General features: G+C 39.5%; 2 protein-coding genes and 1 non-coding gene across 3 annotated transcripts; 1 reads left to right on the top strand and 2 right to left on the bottom strand.

The window, feature by feature from the left end:
- Positions 1-4,761: 4,761 nt before the first annotated feature.
- Positions 4,762-5,550, bottom strand: LOC130950199 (agamous-like MADS-box protein AGL62). Its single transcript, XM_057878729.1, has one exon. It carries the CDS (start codon positions 5,548-5,550, stop codon positions 4,762-4,764), a length of 789 nt encoding a protein of 262 aa, XP_057734712.1.
- An 11,090-nt stretch (positions 5,551-16,640) lies between these two features.
- LOC130953489 (small nucleolar RNA R71) lies at positions 16,641-16,748 on the top strand. The gene has a single exon (XR_009075658.1). It is a non-coding gene; the product is annotated as a small nucleolar RNA R71 (small nucleolar RNA).
- Positions 16,749-21,893: 5,145 nt separating this feature from the next.
- Positions 21,894-22,676, bottom strand: LOC130950198 (uncharacterized). The gene has a single exon (XM_057878728.1). The coding sequence runs from the start codon at positions 22,674-22,676 to the stop codon at positions 21,894-21,896; it is 783 nt and encodes a 260-aa protein (XP_057734711.1).
- Between the last annotated feature and the right edge of the window lie 899 nt (positions 22,677-23,575).

Here is a 23,575-nt window from a genome sequence, read left to right as displayed (position 1 = left end):
CAACAAAGCATTATAACTTGCCTTCGATGGAACCACCACGAACACAATATTTCGTTCAGATGATCCAACCTTTACACTTAAAGTAACCAGCCCTTTTGCCGGTGTCGAAGCCCCACTAAAATCCGTCACAGTAATGTTTGTGGGGACCAAATCATTAGGATGTTTTCTCACCTTCATTAACATTCTCTCTGGCAAGAGACTAATTGACGCCCCGCCATCAATCAAGACTTTATTTACTTTAATCTCACTCAGAGTAGTGGTTATGTGGAGTGGGCGGAGATGAGACATTTGTTTCTCAGTAGGTCGAAAAAAATACCCTGGCTCATCTTCAATTCAGATGAGTGAAAAAACTTCCTCATCCTCCATATCATAATCTTGTTCTGGGACACCTTCATATTCTCTCAGATACTTAGTTGGAATAATTGAAATTGTCCTAACCATATCATCGTCCCCTTCTTCAAAGTATTCTTCATCGACATCAACTTCCTTGCTTTTGTCAACTCCTGAAGACTGAGCTATTGCTTTCCTTTTTTCCATCCTTGCAGGAGATGGAATTCTTTTTGGACACGTCTCTTCATCAGAAGGGAAGACAATTCGGGAATGCACAGAAGGCGTTGCCCCTTGCTTACTTCTGCCTTTGACTTCTTATTTTGATTGAAGTTTCTTCTTCCTCCTCTACCTCTTGGATACCCTCTGGCTCAACTACGATAGTAGGGATATTGGTTTCGAGGAGGTCCCCGATGTCCCCACTGTGGGTTGCATCGATAAAGAGCATCTCGCTTCTGAAACTCTTGACAGTTTCGAATCCACTGAACACCTATAGCCTGAGATCGGCTTAAAGGTGTAACTACATTTTTTTGGGGGTCTTAGAACTCTGACCCTCTATGCGCCGAACCGACTGCCTCTGACGAGCCTGCTCTTCTCTATGAGTCAATTTTTTCTTCATTCTCTCTTTTTCAAAAATTGCTGCAGCTTCAGCATCGAAAACAGCATTACACCGTGGACAAGGAGATATGTCTCGATATTTAATCTTTTGTTGAACTAAGAAATCCAACAAACCATCACCCGCTCTGGGATACACAGATTGGACTTGTGACTCATAATCATCAAGAGACACATCAAAATCATATGACATTCTAACCATGTTCACTCTGAAACATGGTTCAAAGAAGCTCGCATCAGCATCGAAGGGATCAACATCAACCTTCATTTCTTTCTTGCCATCATCAAACTTCAACCGTCCCTCCATTATAGCTTCCTAAATTAAGTCCCTGAAACAAACACAACTGTTAGTCGAATGACTGGTTGCTTGGTGAAATTCGCAATAAGGTTTCCCTTTTAAATCTTTCACCAAAAGTAAGGTTCTACCCTCAGGCAGAACTAATTATTTATCTTTGAGCAACACATCCAAAATCTGATCAGGTTTCAAAATATCAAAACTGTATTTCTTTCCACTTTTTAGTTTTGAATCATTCGACTTCTCCTTACTAGAAAGCTTTTTAAGTAAAGAACAAACATATGGAGGACCCTTCTTAAGTTCGGCCCAATCGATCTCTGTTTCGAAATCGAGTTCCTCTTCTGAGGACTCCATAGTCACATAAGCAACTTTTTCTTTTCGAGTAAAAGGTTTACTCTTCGATTTTTTCTCATTCCTTTGCTTATCCTTTTCTTTTTTCATGAGCTCAACCTGACGAACCTTTTCAGCCAAATGAGCTAGATCAGGGATATGCACATTAAGTAACTTCCGACGCATATAGAATCCTAACCCCATAACCGCTATTTTCACAACTTCACTCTCAGGTAATGAAACATAGCATCTACTTCTAGCATTTTTGAAACATATTATATAATCATCGATAATTTCACCATCTTCCCAATTCAAAGCTACCAGAATAGTAACTGCCACATTTAATTCTCCTCGATAAAATTGAGCGTGAAAAGCGGTTTCCAACTGATTCCATCTTGTTATCAAATTTGGTCTGAGATTCGAAAACCAAGTAAACGCATTCTTCATTAATGAAGAAGGAAAAAAACTTCATTTTCAAATTCTCATCATTGGCTAAATTCCCAATCTCGACCAAATATCGAGCAACATGTTTAGTAATCGACTCTCCTACTTCTCCTGCAAATTTTGTAATTATTTTTGGATTTTTTATCCCTCTTGGCACTTCAGCCATTTGAACAACTTGAGAAAAAGCAGACACGAAATGGGGTTGATTCATGAAACTAACATTCTAACCCACTCGATTAAGCACTTCTTCCACAATTCGGGTGACTTGATAACATTCACCACCACGATTAGCACGTAATCTTGCTAGAACCTCATACGCATTTTGCCCATGGGGAATTATATGAGAATTCTCTCCATTAAAAATATTATTTTCATTTTGAAATCCATTTTCGAATCCTTTATTATTTTCCCTAGCATTATGCCTTTCACCTTCGTCATAATCTACGATTCGAGCAACTCATTTAACTTGTCTGGCAAGGCGTTCAAATTTTGATTCGTGATCTGCCATCATAGGATTCAAAATTGTGGTCATTTGTTGAGTCAACAAGTTGACTAAGTCATGATGATTTTTTTCTACATGTTGTCGATACATTGCCATGGAATTAGCGGCATTCGATGTAGAGCCCACATTATAATCACGAGAATACTCGGAATGCTGTTGTGGGTTTTGAGCATTATTCACCTCACTTGTACTGCCGAAATGAACATAAGGAGCGAAACCACTCACTGGTGGAGTATAACCAGGAGGAAGACCAAAAGGAGGCCATCCAGTGGTTAATAGGAGCTGGATTGGTGGTACAATACCACGTAGATGAATATTACGTCCAACATTTTCAGTCTGTACAGTAGTAACTGCTATACTTTCACTTCCAATTACACCTTCCAAACGTGAAGTCACGTCCGCAAATTGCACAGTTACTGGTATATATGCTGTCATTGGTGGTCGAACCACCATTCACATTTGACAATTCATCAGCCATATGAATGATTTTTCCACTTCGCAATCGCATACACTAAATGACACTAAAATATTAATTTGACACACTTCAATTTTAAAACTGTCCCACCGGGCGTGCCAATTTGTTTTCTCAATTTTTAGCAAATCAATGGTGGTTTGATATATAATGATCTGGGAGCAAAATCTACTCCTCTTGTAGGTACCAGTTTTCTAAAAGTGTATCAAAGTGTCTTCGATTAGACGGATATTGAAAATAAAAATAAATTAAAGTTTGTAAAAGGATAAAGGAAGTTTAAAACCATAAATTCGAAAAAGAAAATGAATGAATCGAAAGCGTTTGCGTTGAAATTAAAAGAAAGCAGTAAAGTGCCTTCGACTGAGTCAAAGGGCTTTGACATGAAACTTAAAGATGCTGAAATGTAAAGTGAACATTGAAATTAAAGAAATGCTTGAAAGATAAATTTGCTTGAAAAATAAAGTTTATAGGAAGATAAATTGAAAAAGTAAAAATATGGAAGGAACTCTACAGAAAAGAGACTCGATCGCAGACTCAGGAATTTGCTGGGGATGTGAGTGTACTTGAGTGTTTTCTGAGTTAAAGTTCCAACTCTTATTCTATAAAGCTTTCTAGTATTTATAATCTACTTCTGTAACTGGCAATTAATTACAAGGTACAGTCTTCTATGCGCACTCCTTACTAACCGTTCTCGCCCTTTTGGCTAATAAACGTTCACTCATAAATTCCTCACGTGGTAAAAGCCTTTAACTCCTTCACTACCGTAATTGCTCGATTCGCTTATTCGAATATCTTGTTTGATTACTTTGTCTCAAATACTTACCCATCTGGACCTGTCCGATTTAATAAAGTATTTCGAAATTGAACCTCTATCGGATATCTCCGACCAATACCTGCATATGTATCTTTTCGACAACTACTTATATCTTTGACTTCTTCACTACTTCGAATTAACTTACCTTAATCAAAAATATTTTCGATTAACAAGATCTCATTACACTCTACTTTTCTTTTCAACCATTGACTGATTCTCAAATTAATTGAGTGAATTAATATTTGATTCTTTAGTCTTTTTCTTAAACTAATTATGAATAAAATTTTCGCGCGCAAAATTATTTCCCGATAAATTTAAATTTGTTTGAAACATGTAAATCATCACCATTCAGAAGTATCCATTATAGACAAACTAATGCAACTCATCACCATTTCATATATCTTGTTTGAATTATTATGAGTATGTAGTAATGATGCATGGCACAAACTAGTTTTCATGCCATAGTCGTGAGGGGATTATTTCTAACCAATCATGAATGGTGTAGAAGAAGTGCATTTCAATTCCAAGCCCGCCGTTTGAATAACGATACATTACTACATAGTATAGAGAGAAAACTCACATGTACGTATCTTAATGTATGAAACTGATATTTAAAAATCGTTAAATAATTTGATAAGTTTAACTAAATAATTATTTAACCGTTTTTAACTATCTAACTTTATATAAAAGCGAATCTAATACATATAGAACAACAATAGGGCTCAACGTAACTACAAATAAAAGAAACGACGTAAAGAAAAATTAAAAGTCACAATACATAATAAGGACATATGGTTCAACACATACTAGCGGATTGGATGGGTGAGAGAATCTTAAACCCTAATAAGGAGTTGTCGTAATTGATGACTACTTAGATTTTAGACCCCTCTCCATGGAAATTAAAAACACATATATTGAACAAATATAATAAATTAAATGGGCATCTCCGATATATTTGAGACTCAAAGGAATCCAGCAGCAGATGATCCAAATTGTCCAATGTTGTTCATGTTAAACATATGATTTTGCATCATAGGGCTCTCATGAAGCATCATAGGGCTCTGATGCTGTAGAAAGTGTGAACCACTACCAAACAACTGAGGAACTAGTTGAGCGGAAGTTGGTGGTGGTGGAAGAGGAGGAGGAGAAGGCTGATGTGGCACTAGAGCATTTGAAGATGACTGACCAAAGAATTGAGTAGGGTTGTTAATACTTTCGTGAACGAAGAGGCTATTGACATGTTGCGCGACACTCTTTTTAAGGTTCTCAAGTGCCGCCCTGAACTGGTTTAGTTGGGTCTTGCTCATATTTTCAATTGGCAAGGCCCACCAGAACTGATTCATGGCAACCTTATGAAAATGATTCAAGTGATCAGAACGTTGCTTCTCACTTTCAAGTTGGTTATTCACCTGCATGAGTCTAGAGTTGAAGTCACGCACATTGGCGTTGCGGTGCGCCTCAATGAATTGCAAAGTGCCGGATAAGTTTGGGAGAGTAGATGCACGCGACAGGTAACGATCTATAACGGTTTCTACGTTTGGGTGGCCGAAGGAAAAGACTTTCTGGCCAGGAGAAAACACGACGAGTGCCACGTCAGCACCGCAGAGGGTGCAAAGCTCACTTGCTTTCTTGAACAAGCCGCTGCGACGCTTAGAGAACGTGACTTGGAGGTTGCTTTCATTGCTCATCTTCTTCATCTCAATTCTTTGGCGACCCCTGCTTTTCCTTGCACCGCTTCTTGAACTCGACATGATCAAGTAGGAAGATTTTTGATAGAAGAAAAAGAAACAGAGGACAATGTGTATGTGTGTCGGTATGAGACTATGGGAAGTGGTTAATTATTTATTTATTTATAGGTGGTTTTGCATAGATATTTTATGATCTATGAAAATACTTGGCTGGAAAAAAAGATTGCATCGTTTCAGAGTATTGGTTGCATTAATTGTTTCTGGATTTAGAGATTCTGAAAATCCCTTTTTTTCATGGTTTGTATGGTAGGAACTTGATTTGATAATGTTAAAGGAGAATCTTAGGGGCTCTCGTTCATTATTGCACTTCATCATGTTATATTATCTTAGCCAAAGTTTTTGGGTAAAATGTCTCGGCAAATATTCAAGAAACTCATCACATTCACCACTCTTAATCTTGTAGTTACTCTTTTAAATGTTTTATTCTCAATTTTTTTTTTATTTTTTAATTTTATAAAATGACGTTGCTTCTTATGCTATGCACGCATCATTGTGTGATGTCATTTTTATAATTATTGTTAATTTGTTATCCGTTTTATCATTAAATATATTAGCATTTATAAAAATTCTTTTACATATATATTAAATCTAGCTAATTAAGTATGTACCAATAAAAGAATCCAAAACAATGATCCGATTTCTTATATTATTTATTTACAAATATAAAGATATTGAAATAATTTATTAGTAGGAAATTATTTATATACTTGATATAGTAAATAAAATCAATTATTTGTATATTTCTATTGAAATTAAATAGATAATGGTTTTTTTTAAGTTAGGTTACTCAGTCGATAATACGAAAATATTTAAGACGAATATGGGTACTTAAATATTTGTTTTGTGCTACTTTATTGCCGTCCCTGGAACGAAGTCACTTAATTAAGTAATGTTTGAAACTAATATGGTGATGTTAACATTATTCAACATTGTATATTTCATTATATCATAAGAAAAAGAGGAAGGAAGCATCATTTACTTTGTTGGATCAGTGCAACTACTTACTAAGATTAGACATAGCCATAAAATTAATTTATAGTAAAAACTTCTGTGAAGTTATAGATGAGAACGGTTAAATAATTTGAATTTGACTAAATTTTTATTTAATAACATTATTAACTTCACATAAAATTAACTGCCTCAGTCCATTTTATTTTATTTGACAGAAGAAATAGTAATCGCTAACTCCATTTATGTGTTACATTTTTTTGTAACGAAGGGGCTAAAATCCAATAAAATACAGATTACACTATTAAATGGAGAAACAAAATTCCCCTAACACTATCATTTACTGACACTCGAATTTCATTAGGAACTTGAAAGAAAAGACATAATCTAATGGGAGATTATGTCCTTTGTTGGCAAAACTATACTATTAACCTAGTTGTTAAAACCGAATTAGTAATCGATCTAGTCAAAATATTAAATCAATGAATTACTGGTTCAGTTTGATTACTAGTTAAATTGGTAAATTTGGTTATAATTAAATAATTATATAAATTTTTATTTTATTAATTTTATAATAATTATTTTTTTAATTTTATTTTTATATTAAATTAACTATTATTTTTTAATTTTAATAGAAAGGCAGCAACCTATTTTAAAATAAGGATAAAATTTTTCAGACCAAATTTAAGATCTTCTTTCTGTGTTATTCTCCCCAAAAAATCAGGAAGTTTGGAGCTTGACGAAGAAAACGTGTACTGTATGAGAGTTTAACAAGTTTTGTAAACCAAGTCAAGTCACCATGTGTGAAACAAAATTACTAATTAGCTAGTGAAACTCTCAAAATTATTACGATGTACCTTGATTAAACTATTAAATAAAATTTTTTATGCATATTTTCTTTTATACATTTTACTTTTGATCTTAAAAATGATTGATAATAAATGAGTAGAGATAAAAATATTTATCTTGTATATCATAAAAAAAAAATATGTGCAAAAAATATATAAAAAATTATCCAAACATCCTTTTTCTAAATAAAAATATTTAAATAATTTTATGTTTGTATAATGTGAAATATTCTCTACAAAAGAAAAGAGAGAACTTTATTTTTTGTAGCTATTTTTTGTTTTGTTTTTTGGTCAAGCGGATTAGAAAGTTCCAATTCTAGGCATTAGCCCCATAATTTATGCACCCACACAACATACTCACACACACTACTATGAATATTATGGATTCTTAAACAACATTCAATTTCAGCTGGAATTCAAATTTGAATGCAGTTTGTATGAGGTATATATATATTTTTTTTTTGGGCAAGGTCCAGGCCTACAGCAGGCCCAAACCGAAACACACCAGAATCCTAACCCAGCTCCTGAAACCTACACCCGACCCGGCAATGGAAGAGGTCGCCCTCCTCATTCTGTAGGTGAAGCTTCAATCCGATGCCAAACTCAATACCTACCACTGCAATATCCTGCTCGATGATATCAATGGTCACAGCCACTGCATGTTACCCGAAAGCATAGATTCGTCATTGAGAGACAATCGGATAAATCCTCATGAGACCAGATCTGAGCAGAAGAAACCCAAGCAGCAGGATTCTGCGCAGATGCAGAAGCACAAAGTTGCACAATGAGGCAATCTCACTGTGTCCGATCCAAGCGTCAGCTGAACAAGACCCAAAGGAGCATAGACCAATCTTCCTGTTTGATGAAACTGAATGCTAGTACGTGGTTATTCATGGCTACTCTCCCCTCATAGCTAGTTCCATGCCTGTCCAGCCTCCCTGGCATATTCCTTAGCAGCCGCATCAACACCTCCTCAAACTGCCCACTGGTCACTCAGTAGTGAGATCCTGGAAAGCTCAAAGCAGATGGATTTTAAGCAGAACCGTGCACTCCGAAACGCAAGGCTCTGGTTTTCTGACCCTCCAGATTAGCAGAAGGCAAGCTAAGCTAGCGAGACAAAGAAGTACATCGCCAAACAACAAACATGGCACTCCTCCTTCCCAACAACCAAGGTAACAAAATGCATATCCATAATGCCTCCAAACTTTCAAACTGCAATCCAATTAATTCCCTGCCTGATTTGATTTTTATACATAGCCAAAAAAGAACAACATAGACATCATACTCATGATCTGTTTGCCTGTTGTAAAGACATATAGTGCTCTTCTGCCAAAATGTTGATGATGGTTTGCGGCTTGCAGATGAGCCAATTCTGTTGAAGAGAACCGTCAACAGTAAGCCTGGCTACTTCGTGTGCTAAGCCATTCCCTTCTCTAGGCAACCAGATAAACCCACAATTTGTGATACTCCGCACTAATTCCAAAATGTCATCCAAAATCACTTGAATTTCTGCAACTGGGGTTTTTGATTTTAAAGCTTGTATGAGTAACAAACTATCAGATTCAACAATGATTCTATCCAGTTGAAAGTTTTTAGCCATTATTAATGCTTCCCTAACCGCAAATGCTTCCGCAGCTAAAGGTGAGGAAGCTGCGATTCTAGAATTTGAAGCTGCCAGGAGGCTTCCAGTATGGTCTCTGAAAACTGCCGCTGTTGCTCCTCCAGAGTACACTTCGCGAAACGCTGCATCCACATTGCACTTAATCCATCCTTGCGGAGGCGGTCTCCAGGTAACCCTTCTAACTATCCTTCTATGATGATTAGAACTTATAGCTGGTTCTTCTATAACATCTGCAAAATCAATTTCCATTTGTTTAGCATTTTCAATTGCTAGTAAAGGACTAGGTTTAGACCTGTGATGTACTGCCTGATTTCTTGCTTTCCAAATCTCCCATACCAAAAAACCAACTCTGCTGCTACTCAGCACATAATCAGTTCCTGTGCCGATCTTCATACTTTTGAAAAGATCCATGACCCATTTCCCAAAAGATGATACAGTATAGGCCGTAAGGCAGCATTGGATTTGGGCTCCGAACCATACAGCCCTTGTCCAAGGGCAGAGTAGAAGCGCATGCTCAGTGGTCTCTGGTTCCTGCAAATAAATAGGACAGATAGGAGTGTTAGAGATTTTCTTCTTATAAAGATTTTGGAACACCGGTAAAATGTTGTGCGAGGCCCGCCATAGAAAGGTTCTAATCTTTTGAGGCACTTTTAGTTTCCAAATGTCTCTCCATAGATCCTTAAAGTCATCACTCGTTGATGGGCTATTGCTATTATCGAGATGCTGTTCTTTCCTGGCAGCATGATAACCGGTTTTGATAGTATACTTGCCATCTGGTTTGAGAGGCCAACTAAGCTTGTCTTCTCTGCCAATAACACTCACCGGAGTTCTAATGATCTTCCCAACAATATCACCATCAAAATGTTTCCTTAACTTGCTTATATTCCACCCCTGTCCTTCACTAATCAGCTCCTTTACAAATGTGACATCATCATTGATAACAACAGGACTATTCGTCATGTTCAGTATCCAATTGTCATGTAAAATAGCAGTCTTTCTCCATTCCCAACCAGCCATCTCGCATTTCTCAAAAGGAAATCCTTACCATGCACAATACTTTTCCAGATCCAAGATGCTCCCCTTCCCGCCTTAGTTACTTTGAAATCCCCATTTGGAAAATAGACAGCTTTAAGCACCTGAACCCATACCGCATTAGGGCAATCGAACACTCTCCATGCCTGTTTTGCCAAGTGTGCTAAATTTTGACTATAAAAATCCTTGAAACCAATTCCTCCATCCGTTTTGCTAGCAGAAATTTTATCCCAACTTTTCCAATAGATACCCCTATCCTTACCAGTGGAGGCCCACCAAAACTTAGCCACTTTTTGACAAAGGCGATGACAAAAACCTTTAGGGAAAAGAACGAAATTCATAGCATAGGCAGGTTGGTGGACGAAATTGTGATCACTACAACTTCGCACAACTAACCAGCAAGTGCACTGGGTCGTCCAAGTAATAAACCTTACGCGAGTAAGGGTCGATCCCACGGAGATTGTTGGTATGAAGCAAGCTATGGTCACCTTGTAAATCTTAGTCAGGCAGACTCAAATGGGTATAGATGATGAATGAAACATAAAGATAAAGATAGAGATACTTATGTATATCATTGGTGAGAGCTTCAGATAAGCGTATGAAGATGCTGTGTCCCTTCCGTCTCTCTGCTTTCCTACTGTCTTCATCCAATCCTTCTTACTCCTTTCCATGGCAAGCTTATGCAAGGGTTTCACTGTTGTCAGTGGCTACCTCCCATCCTCTCAGTGGAAATGTTCAACGCACCCTGTCACGGCACGGCTATCCATCTGTCGGTTCTCAATCAGGCCGGAATAGAATCCAGTGATTCTTTTGCGTCTGTCACTAACGCCCCGCCCTCAGGAGTTTGAAGCACGTCACAGTCATTCAATCATTGAATCCTACTCAGAATACCACAGACAAGGTTAGACCTTCCGGATTCTCTTGAATGCCGCCATCAGTTCTTGCCTATACCACGAAGACTCTGATCTCACGGAATGGCTGGCTCGGTTGTCAGGCGAGCGCTCGGTTGTCAGGCGATCAACCATGCATCGTGTATCAGGAATCCAAGAGATATTCACCCAATCTAAGGTAGAACGGAGGTGGTTGTCAGTCACACGTTCATAGGTGAGAATGATGATGAGTGTCACGGATCATCACATTCATCAAGTTGAAGAACAAGTGATATCTTGGAACAAGAACAAGCGGAATTGAATAGAAGAACAATAGTAATTGCATTAATACTCGAGGTACAGCAGAGCTCCACACCTTAATCTATGGTGTGTAGAAACTCCACCGTTGAAAATACATAAGAACAAGGTCTAGGCATGGCCGAATGGACAGCCTCCCAAAGTGATCAAAAGATCTAAAGATCAATAGATTCCAAAGATCAGAAGATTTCAAAGATCATAAGATTCAAATACAATAGTAAAAGGTCCTATATATAGAGAACTAGTAGCCTAGGGTGTACAGAGATGAGTAAATGACATAAAAATCCACTTCTGGGCCCACTTGGTGTGTGCTTGGGCTGAGTATTGAAGCATTTTCGTGTAGAGACTCTTCTTGGAGTTAAACGCCAGCTTTTGTGCCAGTTTGGGCGTTTAACTCCCACTTTGGTGCCAGTTCCGGCGTTTAACGCTGGGAATTCTGAAGGTGACTTTGAACGCCGGTTTGGGCCATCAAATCTTGGGCAAAGTATGGACTATCATATATTGCTGGAAAGCCCAGGATGTCTACTTTCCAACGCCGTTGAGAGCGCGCCAATTGGGCTTCTGTAGCTCCAGAAAATCCACTTCGAGTGCAGGGAGGTCAGAATCCAACAGCATCTGCAGTCCCTTTCAGTCTCTGAATCAGATTTTTGCTCAGGTCCCTTAATTTCAGCCAGAAAATATCTGAAATTACAGAAAAACACACAAACTCATAGTAAAGTCCAGAAAAGTGAATTTTAACTAAAAACTAATAAAAATATACTAAAAACTAACTAAATCATACTAAAAACATACTAAAAACAATGCCAAAAAGCGTACAAATTATCCGCTCATCACAACACCAAACTTAAATTGTTGCTTGTCCTCAAGCAACTGAAAATCAAATAAGATAAAAAGAAGAGAATATACTATAGACTCCAAATTATCAATGAAACTTAGCTCCAAATTAGATGAGCGGGACTAGTAGCTTTTTGCCTCCAAACAGTTTTGGCATCTCACTTTATCCTTTGAAATTCAGAATGATTGGCTTCTTTAGGAACTCAGAATCCAGATAGTGTTATTGATTCTCCTAGTTAAGTATGATGATTCTTGAACACAGCTACTTATTGAGTCTTGGCCATGGCCCAAAGCACTCTGTCTTCCAGTATTACCACCGGATACATACATGCCACAGACACATAATTGGGTGAACCTTTTTCAGATTGTGACTCAGCTTTGCTAGAGTCCCCAATTAGAGGTGTCCAGGGTTCTTAATCACACTCTTTTTGCCTTGGATCACAACTTTATTTCTTTCTTTTTCTTTCTTTTTCTCTTTCCCTTTTTTTTCGTTTTTCTCCTTCCCTTTTTTTTTGTATTCACTGCTTTTTCTTGCTTCAAGAATCATTTTTATGATTTTTCAGATCCTTAGTAACATGTCTCCTTTTTCATCATTCTTTCAAGAGCCAACAATTTTAACATTCATGAACAACAAATTCAAAAGACATATGCACTGTTTAAGCATACATTCAGAAAACAAAAAGTATTGTCACCACATCAAACTAATTAAGCTAGTTTTAAAGATGAATTCGAAATCCTGTACTTCTTGTTCTTTTGTAATAAAAACAGTTTTCATTTAAGAAAGGTGATGGATTCATAGGACATTCATAACTTTAAGGCATAGACACTAAGACACTAATGATCATAAGACACAAACATAGACAAACATAAGCATGAAAATTTCGAAAAACAGAAAAAATAATGAACAAGGAAATTAAAGAACGGGTCCACCTTAGTGATGGCGGCTTGTTCTTCCTCTTGAAGATCCCATGGAGTGCTTGAGCTCCTCAATGTCTCTTCCTTGTCTTTGTTGCTCCTCTCTCATGATTCTTTGATCTTCTCTAATTTCATGGAGGAGGATGGAATGTTCTTGGTGTTCCACCCTTAGTTGTCCCATGTTGGAACTCAATTCTCCTAGGGAGGTGTTAATTTGCTCCCAATAGTCTTGTGGAGGAAAGTGCATCCCTTGAGGCATCTCAGGGATTTGATGATGAGAGGGGTCTCTTGTTTGCTCCATCCTCTTCTTAGTGATGGGCTTGTCCTCATCAATGGGGATGTCTCCCTCTATGTCAACTCCAACTGAGTAACAGAGGTGACAAATGAGATGAGGAAAGGCTAACCTTGCCAAGGTAGAGGACTTGTCCGCCACCTTATAGAGTTCTTGGGCTATAACCTCATGAACTTCTACTTCTTCTCCAATCATGATGCTATGAATCATGATAGCCCGGTCTATAGTAACTTCGGACCGGTTGCTAGTGGGAATGATTGAGCGTTGGATAAACTCCAACCATCCTCTAGCCACGGGCTTGAGGTCATGCCTTCTTAATTGAACCGGCTTCCCTCTTGAATCTCTCTTCCATTGGGCGCCCTCTTCACAAATGTCAGTGAGGACTTGGTCCAACCTTTGATCAAAGTTGACCCTTCTAGTGTAAGGATGTTCATCTCCTTGCATCATAGGCAAGTTGAATGCCAACCTTACATTTTCCGGACTAAAATCCAAGTATTTCCCCCGAACCATTGTAAGCCAATTCTTTGGGTTCGGGTTCACACTTTGATCATGGCTCTTGGTGATCCATGCATTGTCATAGAACTCTTGAACCATTAAGATTCCGACTTGTTGAATAGGGTTGGTAAGAACTTCCCAACCTCTTCTTCGGATCTCATGTCGGATCTCCGGATATTCACTCTTTTTGAGTGAAAAAGGGACCTCGGGGATCACCTTCTTCAAGGCCACAACTTCATAGAAGTGGTCTTGATGCACCCTTGAGATGAATCTCTCCATCTCCCATGACTCGGAGGTGGAAGCTTTTGCCTTCCCTTTCCTCTTTCTAGAGGATTCTCCGGCCTTGGATGCCATAAATGGTTATGGAAAAACAAAAAGCAATGCTTTTACCACACCAAACTTAAAAGGTTTGCTCGTCCTCGAGCAAAAGAAGAAAGAAGAGAGTAGAAGAAGAAGAAACGAGGAAGAAGGGAATGGCTTTGTGTTCGGCCAAAGAGGGGGAGAAGTGGTGTTTAGGTTGTGGGAAAATGAAGGAGTGAAGAAGGGTTTATATAGTAGAGGGGGGGCTCATGGTTCGGTTATGTATGGGTGGGTTTAGGAGGGAAGGTGGTTTGAATTTGAAGGGTGAGGTAGGTGGGGTTTTATGAAGGATGGATGTGAGTGGTGAAGAGAAAGATGGGATTTGATAGGTGAAGGGTTTTTGGGGAAGAGGTATGGAGGTGATTGGTGAATGGGTGAAGAAGAAAGAGGGTGGTGGGGGTTGGTGGGGATCCTGTGGGGTCCACAGATCCTGAGGTGTCAAGGAAAAGTCATCCCTGCACCAAATGGCATGCAAAAATGCGTTTTTAGCCAATTCTGGCGTTAAACGCCGGGCTGGTGCCCATTTCTGGCGTTTAACACCAGGTTCTTGCTCTTTCCTGGCGTTTAACGCCAGTCTGGTGCCCCTTTCTGGCGTTAAACGCCCAGAATGGTGCCAGACTGGGCGTTAAACGCCCATCTGCTAGCCTTACTGGCGTTTAGACGCCAGCAGGTTCTTCCTCCAGGGTGTGCTGTTTTTCTTCCTGTTTTTCATTCTGTTTTTGCTTTTTCAATTGATTTTGTGACTTCTCATGATCATCAACCTACAGAAAACATAAAATAACAAAGGAAAATAGATAAAATATATCATTGGGTTGCCTCCCAACAAGCGCTTCTTTAATGTCAGTAGCTTGACAGTGGGCTCTCATGGAGCCTCACAGATGCTCAGAGCAATGTTGGAACCTCCCAACACCAAACTTAGAGTTTAAATGTGGGGGTTCAACACCAAACTTAGAGTTTGGGTGTGGCCTCCCAACACCAAACTTAGAGTTTGACTGTGGGGGCTCTGTTTGACTCTGTTTTGAGAGAAGCTCTTCATGCTTCCTCTCCATGGTGACAGAGGGATATCCTTGAGCCTTAAACACAAAGGATTCTTCATTCACTTGAATGATCAGTTCACCTCTGTCAACATCAATCACAGCCTTTGCTGTGGCAAGGAAGGGTCTGCCAAGGATGATGGATTCATCCATGCACTTCCCAGTCTCTAGGACTATGAAATCAGTAGGGATGTAATGGTCTTCAACTTTCACCAAAACATCTTCTACAAGTCCATAAGCTTGTTTTCTTGAATTGTCTGCCATCTCTAGTGAGATTCTTGCAGTTTGCACCTCAAAGATCCCTAGCTTCTCCATTACAGAGAGAGGCATGAGGTTTACACTTGACCCTAAGTCACACAGAGCCTTCTTGAAGGTCATGGTGCCTATGGTACAAGGTATTGAAAACTTCCCAGGATCTTGTCTCTTTTGAGGTAATTTCTGCCTAGACAGGTCATCCAGTTCTTTGGTGAGCAAAGGAGGTTCATTCTCCCAAGTCTCATTACCAAATAACTTGTCATTTAGCTTCATGATTGCTCCAAGGTATTTAGCAACTTGCTCTTCAGTGACATACTCATCCTCTTCAGAGGAAGAATACTCATCAGAGCTCATGAATGGCAGAAGTAAATCCAATGGAATCTCTATGGTCTCATTTTGAGCCTCAGATTCCCATGGTTCCTCATTGGGGAACTCAGTGGAGGTTAGTGCACGCCCATTGAGGTCTTCCTCAGTGGCGTTCACTTCCTCTCCTTCCTCTCCCAATTCGGCCATGTTGATGGCCTTGCACTCTCCTTTTGAATTTTCTTCTGCATTGCTTGGAAGAGTACTAGGAGGGAGTTCAGTAACTTTCTTGCTCAGCTGTCCCACTTGTGCCTCCAAATTCCTAATGGAGGACCTTGTTTCAGTCATGAAACTTTGAGTGGTTTTGATTAGATCAGAGACCATGGTTGCTAAGTCAGATTGGTTCTGCTTAGAATTCTCTGTCTGTTGCTGAGAAGATGATGGAAAAGGCTTGCCATTGCTAAACCTGTTTCTCCCACCATTATTGTTGTTGAAACCTTGTTGAGGTCTCTGTTGATCCTTCCATGAGAAATTTGGATGATTTCTCCATGAAGAATTATAGGTGTTTCCATAGGGTTCTCCCATGTAATTCACCTCTTCCATTGAAGGGTTCTCAGGATCATAAGCTTCTTCTTCAGATGAAGCATCCTTAGTACTGCCTGGTGTATTTTGCATTCCAGACAGACTTTGAGAAATCAAATTGACTTGCTGAGTCAATATTTTGTTCTGAGCCAGTATGGCATTCAGAGTATCAATCTCAAGAACTCCTTTCTTCTGATTTGTCCCATTGTTCACAGGATTCCTTTCAGAAGTGTACATGAATTGGTTATTTGCAATCATTTCAATTAGTTCTTGAGCTTCTGTAGGCGTCTTCTTCAGATGAAGAGATCCTCCAGCAGAGCTATCCAAAGACATATTGGATAGTTCAGAGAGACCATCATAGAAAATACCTATGATGCTCCATTCAGAAAGCATGTCAGAAGGACATTTTCTGATTAATTGTTTGTATATTTCCCAAGCTTCATAGAGGGATTCACCTTCCTTCTGTCTGAAGGTTTGGACTTCCACTCTAAGCTTACTCAATTTTTGAGGTGGAAAGAACTTTGCCAAGAAGGCATTGACTAGCTTTTCCCAAGAGTTCAGGCTGTCTTTAGGTTGTAAGTCCAACCATATTCTAGCTCTGTCTCTTACAGCAAAAGGGAATAGCATAAGTCTGTAGACCTCAGGGTCAACCCCATTAGTCTTGACAGTGTCACAGATTTGCAAGAACTCAGCTAAGAACTTATGAGGATCTTCCAATGGAAGTCCATGGAACTTGCAATTCTGTTGCATTAGAGAAACTAATTGAGGTTTAAGCTCAAAGTTGTTTGCTCTAATGGCAGGGATAGAGATGCTTCTCCCATAGAAGTCGGGAGTAGGTGCAGTAAAGTCACCCAGCACCTTCCTTGCATTGTTGGCATTGTTGTTATTTTCGGCTGCCATGTCTTCTTCTTCTTTGAAGATTTCTGTTAGGTCCTCGGAGAGTTGTGCCTTAGCTTCTCTTAGCTTTCGCTTCAAGGTCCTTTCAGGTTCAGGGTCAGCTTCAACAAGAATGCCTTTGTCTTTGTTCCTGCTCATATGAAAGAGAAGAGAACAAAAAAATATGGAATCCTCTATGTCACAGTATAGAGATTCCTTGAGGTGTCAGAGGAACAGAAAAATAGAAGAAAGAGGTAGAAGAATTCGAACTTAGTGAGATAGAGTTCGAATTGTGCATTGAGGAGGAGTGGTACTCCATAAATAGAAGGATGTGAGAAGAGGGGAAGAAATTTTGAAAATTAAGTTAAAAAGATTTTAAAAATATTTTGAAAAAACTTTAATTGATTTTCGAAAACCAAGAGTGAGAAAGAAATCAAGTAATTTTTGAAAAAGATTTTGAAATTAGAAGTTAAAAAGATATGATTGAAAACTATTTTGAAAAAGATGTGATTAAAAAGATATGATTGAAAAGTTATGCTTTTAAAAAGATATGATTGAAAAGATATGATTCGAAAACAATCTTAAAAAGATTTGATTTTAAAAATTAATGACTTGGCTAACAAGAAAAGATATGATTCAAACATTAAACCTCTCTCAACAGAAAAAGGCAACATACTTGAAATGTTCAATCAAATCATTAATTGTTAGCAAGTATCTTTGAAAAAGGAAAGAAATTGATTTTGAAAAAGGTTTGATTGAAAAGATATGATTTGAAAAAGATTTGATTTGAAAACAAAATCTTCCCTCTTGTGCCATCCTGGCGTTAAACGCCCAGAATGGTGCACATTCTGGCGTTTAACGCCCAATGCACTACCTTTTTGGGCGTTAAACGCCCAACCAGGTACCCTGGCTGGCGTTTAAACGCCAGTCTGTCCTTCTTCACTGGGCGTTTTGAACGCCCAGCTTTTTCTGTGTAATTCCTCTGCTGCATGTTCTGAATCTTCAGTTCCCTGTACTATTGACTTGAAATGGAACCAAGATCAAATAAACAATGCATGCAAGACACCAAACTTAAAATTAGACACTAGACTCAAACAAGAAACATAAAATATTTTTGGTTTTTATGATTTTGTAGTTTTTTTTTTGGATTTTTCGAAAATTAAGTGGAAAAGAAAATAAAGGTATCAAAATTCTTAATGAGAATTCCAGGAATCATCCAATGCTAGTCTAAAGCTTCAGTCTAAAGGAATTAGACATGGATAGCCAAGCTTCAGCAGGACATTGCATTCAAGAGCTAAATTGATGAGAATCAATCAGCTTTGGTGATGATAAGATCATCACCTTGAAACACTATAATTCATTCTTAAGAACTCTGAAGAAAAATGCCTAATCTAAGCAACAAGATAAACCGTCAGTTGTCAATACTCGAAACAATCCCCGGCAACGGCGCCAAAAACTTGGTGGACGAAATTGTGATCACTACAACTTCGCACAACTAACCAGCAAGTGCACTGGGTCGTCCAAGTAATAAACCTTACGCGAGTAAGGGTCGATCCCACGGAGATTGTTGGTATGAAGCAAGCTATGGTCACCTTGTAAATCTTAGTCAGGCAGACTCAAATGAGTATAGATGATGAATGAAACATAAAGATAAAGATAGAGATACTTATGTATATCATTGGTGAGAGCTTCAGATAAGCGTATGAAGATGCTGTGTCCCTTCCGTCTCTCTGCTTTCCTACTGTCTTCATCCAATCCTTCTTACTCCTTTCCATGGCAAGCTTATGCAAGGGTTTCACCGTTGTCATTGGCTACCTCCCATCCTCTCAGTGGAAATGTTCAACGCACCCTGTCACGGCACGGCTATCCATCTGTCGGTTCTCAATCAGGCCGGAATAGAATCCAGTGATTCTTTTGCGTCTGTCACTAACGCCCCGCCCTCAGGAGTTTGAAGCACGTCACAGTCATTCAATCATTGAATCCTACTCAGAATACCACAGACAAGGTTAGACCTTCCGGATTCTCTTGAATGCCGCCATCAGTTCTTGCCTATACCACGAAGACTCTGATCTCACGGAATGGCTGGCTCGGTTGTCAGGCGAGCACTCGGTTGTCAGGCGATCAACCATGCATCGTGTATCAGGAATCCAAGAGATATTCACCCAATCTAAGGTAGAACGGAGGTGGTTGTCAGTCACACGTTCATAGGTGAGAATGATGATGAGTGTCACGGATCATCACATTCATCAAGTTGAAGAACAAGTGATATCTTGGAACAAGAACAAGCGGAATTGAATAGAAGAACAATAGTAATTGCATTAATACTCGAGGTACAGCAGAGCTCCACACCTTAATCTATGGTGTGTAGAAACTCCACCGTTGAAAATACATAAGAACAAGGTCTAGGCATGGCCGAATGGCCAGCCTCCCAAAGTGATCAAAAGATCTAAAGATCAACAGATTCCAAAGATCAGAAGATTTCAAAGATCAGAAGATTCAAATACAATAGTAAAAGGTCCTATATATAAAGAACTAGTAGCCTAGGGTGTACAGAGATGAGTAAATGACATAAAAATCCACTTCTGGGCCCACTTGGTGTGTGCTTGGGCTGAGTATTGAAGCATTTTCGTGTAGAGACTCTTCTTGGAGTTAAACGCCAGCTTTTGTGCCAGTTTGGGCGTTTAACTCCCACTTTGGTGCCAGTTCCGGCGTTTAACGCTGGGAATTCTGAAGGTGACTTTGAACGCCGGTTTGGGCCATTAAATCTTGGGAAAAGTATGGACTATCATATATTGCTGGAAAGCCCAGGATGTCTACTTTCCAACGCCGTTGAGAGCGTGCCAATTGGGCTTCTGTAGCTCCAGAAAATTCACTTCGAGTGCAGGGAGGTCAGAATCCAACAGCATCTGCAGTCCTTTTCAGTCTCTGAATCAGATTTTTGCTCAGGTCCCTTAATTTCAGCCAGAAAATACCTGAAATCACAGAAAAACACACAAACTCATAGTAAAGTCCAGAAAAGTAAATTTTAACTAAAAAACTAATAAAAATATACTAAAAACTAACTAAATCATACTAAAAACATACTAAAAACAATGCCAAAAAGCGTACAAATTATCCGCTCATCACAGGTATCGCTTGAATAACCGATTTGATGAGAACCTCCCTCCCAGCCTGAGAAAGAAGTTTTTCCTTCCAACCGCAAAGCTTATTGGACACTCGCTCCTCAATCCACCTCAGAGCTTTATTCTTAGATCTCCCCCACTGAGCTGGAAGACCCAGATACTTGCCTGGTTGATCCCAAGCTGGCAACCCTAAGATCTCTTCTATTTCTACTCTATTTCTGATCGGAACCTGGTTACCAAACGTAATCCCAGACTTGTCAACATTTATTCGCTGCCCCGAGGCTTCTGTATACATATTCAAAATAGTAATGAGCTGATAAACTTCCTCCTCACTAACCTTCGAGAAGATAATGCAATCATCCGCAAAAAGGAGATGAGAAATGGCTGGAGCAGTGGGGGCAATTTTTACACCAGAGATTCTACCCTCTTCCTTAGCCTTGTCCATGAGAATAGTAAAAACTTCAGCTGCTATGATAAACAAGTATGGCGAAAGGGGGTCTCCCTGCCTTAGTCCCCTCTGCGGCATAAACCTCCTCGACAACACACCATTGATCTTAATTTTATAAGAAACCTGCGAGACACACATCATAATCAGCTTGACCCAGTGCGGATTAAAGCCGAAAGCTTTCAGAGTTGCTTCTAGGAATGACCATTCAACCCTGTCATAGGCTTTATTAATATCAATCTTGACAGCTAGATTCCTGGAAGCAAACTGGCCTTTTGTATTCAAAGCATGAAACATTTCCTGCACTATCACCATGTTGTCCTGAATGAGGCGACCCCCCACAAATGCACTCTGGATAGGTGAAACAATCGCATCAATGACTCTTCTAAGTCTAATAACCAACACTTTAGAAATGATCTTATATATAAAGTTGCAACAGCTGATCGGTCGAAGCTGATTAAGAGATTCTGGATGATTGGTCTTAGGCACCAAAACTATAATAGTATCTCCAATGCTGTTTGGTAGGACCCCTTCCCGAAAAAAGACCTTAACAACTTCACAAACCTCCTTCTGAAGAATTGCCCAATGCTTCTGGAAAAAAAGACCATTTAATCCATCTGGACCAGGTGCCTTAAGACTTCCAAGGCTGAAGGTAGCTTCTTTAATTTCCTGATCAGAAACCTCTTTCAATAGCTCTCGATTCATATCTTCAGTAACTCTAATAGGGATGTTGCTAATGCATTCAGACATAACAAGGTTGCTGGAAGCTTTAAACAGATTCTGAAAATGAAGGACAGCCAACTTTAGTATCTGATCCTCACCACACACCCATTCTCCACTAATATCTTTTAACTTCACAATCCTATTCCTGTCCCTTCGTTGGATGGTAGAAGCATGGAAAAAGGCAGTATTCTTATCACCAAACTTCAGCCATTTCACTCTAGATCTCTGCCCCCAAAACTTTTCCTCCTGTTTCCACAGCCTAATAATATCCATTTTCAAATTACTAATTTCCTGTTGCTGAGTATCCGAGTAATCTCTTTCCTCTGCTAGCTTAAGGCTATGCATTTGCTTTTGTATTTCAAGATCAGCCCTTTTAAAGTTAGTCTTGCTCCATTTGACCAATTCTTCCTTACAACTACTCATCCTTCGAGACAAATTGGTCCAATGATCAACCGAACTATTACAAACACTATTTCATCCTTTCCTAATGATATTACCACAGTCAGCATGATCAGCCCAAAAAGCTTCAAATTTAAAGCATTTGGTCCTTATTCCCCTGGGTGTAACATTGAGAACTAAAGGCGTATGGTCAGAGCTAATAGCTGGTAAAGCTGAAAGGGTGGCATGCTGGAAAGCTTCTCTCCATTCCCAATTAGCAAGTACTCTATCTATCCTTTCCTTAGTAACAAAACCATTCCTTGGGTTACTAAACCATGTGTACTTAGTACCTTGCAACTCTAAGTCCATGAGAGCATTCTTGTCAATAAAGTACCTGAAAGTGTCAATCTGACTAGTCGGCTTTGGATGCATCCCCACTTTCTCATGCTGTGCAATAACATCATTAAAGTCGCCAATAAAAGCCCTCGGCACATGAAAATTATTATCCACACAAGTTAACTCATTCCATAACTCCTTCCTTCTCTTAAAATCAGGATGGCCATAGACAAAAACTCCTTCCCAGGCATTAACATTAACAGTGCTTATCTGGGCCTTAATAAAGTTATCACACCAAGCATAAACATCAATATTTATATTAATTTTCCAAAAAAGACAGAGCCCTCCGGACAACCCCCGGGACTCAACACAAAACATGTTATCAAAACCTAAGTTTCTCCTAGTCCTAGCACAACTAAGATTACTAGCTTTGGTCTCCATAAGAAACAAAACAGACGGCCTAAGATATTTACAAATACTCCTTAATTCGGAGACTGTCGATGGGGCCGCCATACCTCGACAGTTCCAGCTAACAACAATCATGGTTGCTGGTGGGGCGTGATAAGGCCCGCCTCCTCAGCCATGACCGATCCAGGGACGTATTTGAACCTCTTACCTGATTTTCCCATTCTTAGGTGTTCATCATCCTCAAACTTGTCAACAAAGACTGCCAGGCTGCTTGTATCCCTAATCCTTTTGGAGTTCAGATTCAGCCTCAGATCAAAAGCCAGTTCCAACACACGTTGACTCTCATTCCTCTGCTCCAACCCAGCAGCAACCTCCTTCTCTTTATGATGCTGCTCCTCAGCCAGCTCAACATAATACTCCTCTCCATTATCTATTCGCTGTATCATGGTTCTACCAGCAGCAGTATGAACTCTCTTCATTTTTGGTTTGTCCCTGTAGCTCCACATCTGTCCTGCATCATTCGTAACTATTCGTGTCTCCAAGCCAAAATGCTTGTTAATTTCTGCATCACCATGATGCTTGGCTTGGGCCTGTTTCTTACCAAAAAGCTTCTCCAGTTCTTCCCCAATTGTTAGCTTTCTGGAGTTCCCACATACATCATGCTCTGCTTGTTGGCGCTGGACAGCATCCTCCATCTGCTTGGGCACATCCAAACGACCCTCAGTCAGCCTTGTTCTATTACCAAAGGATATGCGCTCCTCATTCCCCCCAACCTCAAGATGCTCCTGACACCCCATAGAAGACGTGGCATTGAGCCTAAATGCACAGCTATCTCCCCCTGCCTCCTGGAGCTTGCCATAACCTTCCCTGGTGTCAGTTCTAGTGTTTGCAATTTTATCCCCATTTCTCAGAGCTTCCCCTGTTTCATCCTGCAACCTAGAACCGTGGCTTTCCTCTCCTAACGGCGTCCGATGGACGGAATTCGCACTAATAGTTCGCAGCGGCTCTGCTTGTACTCCCCTGCCCGTGCAACT

Source organism: Arachis stenosperma, chromosome 9 (genome assembly GCF_014773155.1).
Source record: "Arachis stenosperma cultivar V10309 chromosome 9, arast.V10309.gnm1.PFL2, whole genome shotgun sequence".
NCBI classification, from domain to species: domain Eukaryota; kingdom Viridiplantae; phylum Streptophyta; class Magnoliopsida; order Fabales; family Fabaceae; genus Arachis; species Arachis stenosperma.
The sequence above is the reverse complement of the archived record's forward strand: the minus strand, read 5'-3'. Positions and strand labels throughout refer to the sequence as shown.

Bases quoted from the DNA above. Each gene is read 5' to 3' on its own strand.
- LOC130950199 (XM_057878729.1), bottom strand. From the start codon at position 5,550: ATGTCGAGTTCAAGAAGCGGTGCAAGGAAAAGCAGGGGTCGCCAAAGA.
- LOC130950198 (XM_057878728.1), bottom strand. From the start codon at position 22,676: ATGATTGTTGTTAGCTGGAACTGTCGAGGTATGGCGGCCCCATCGACA.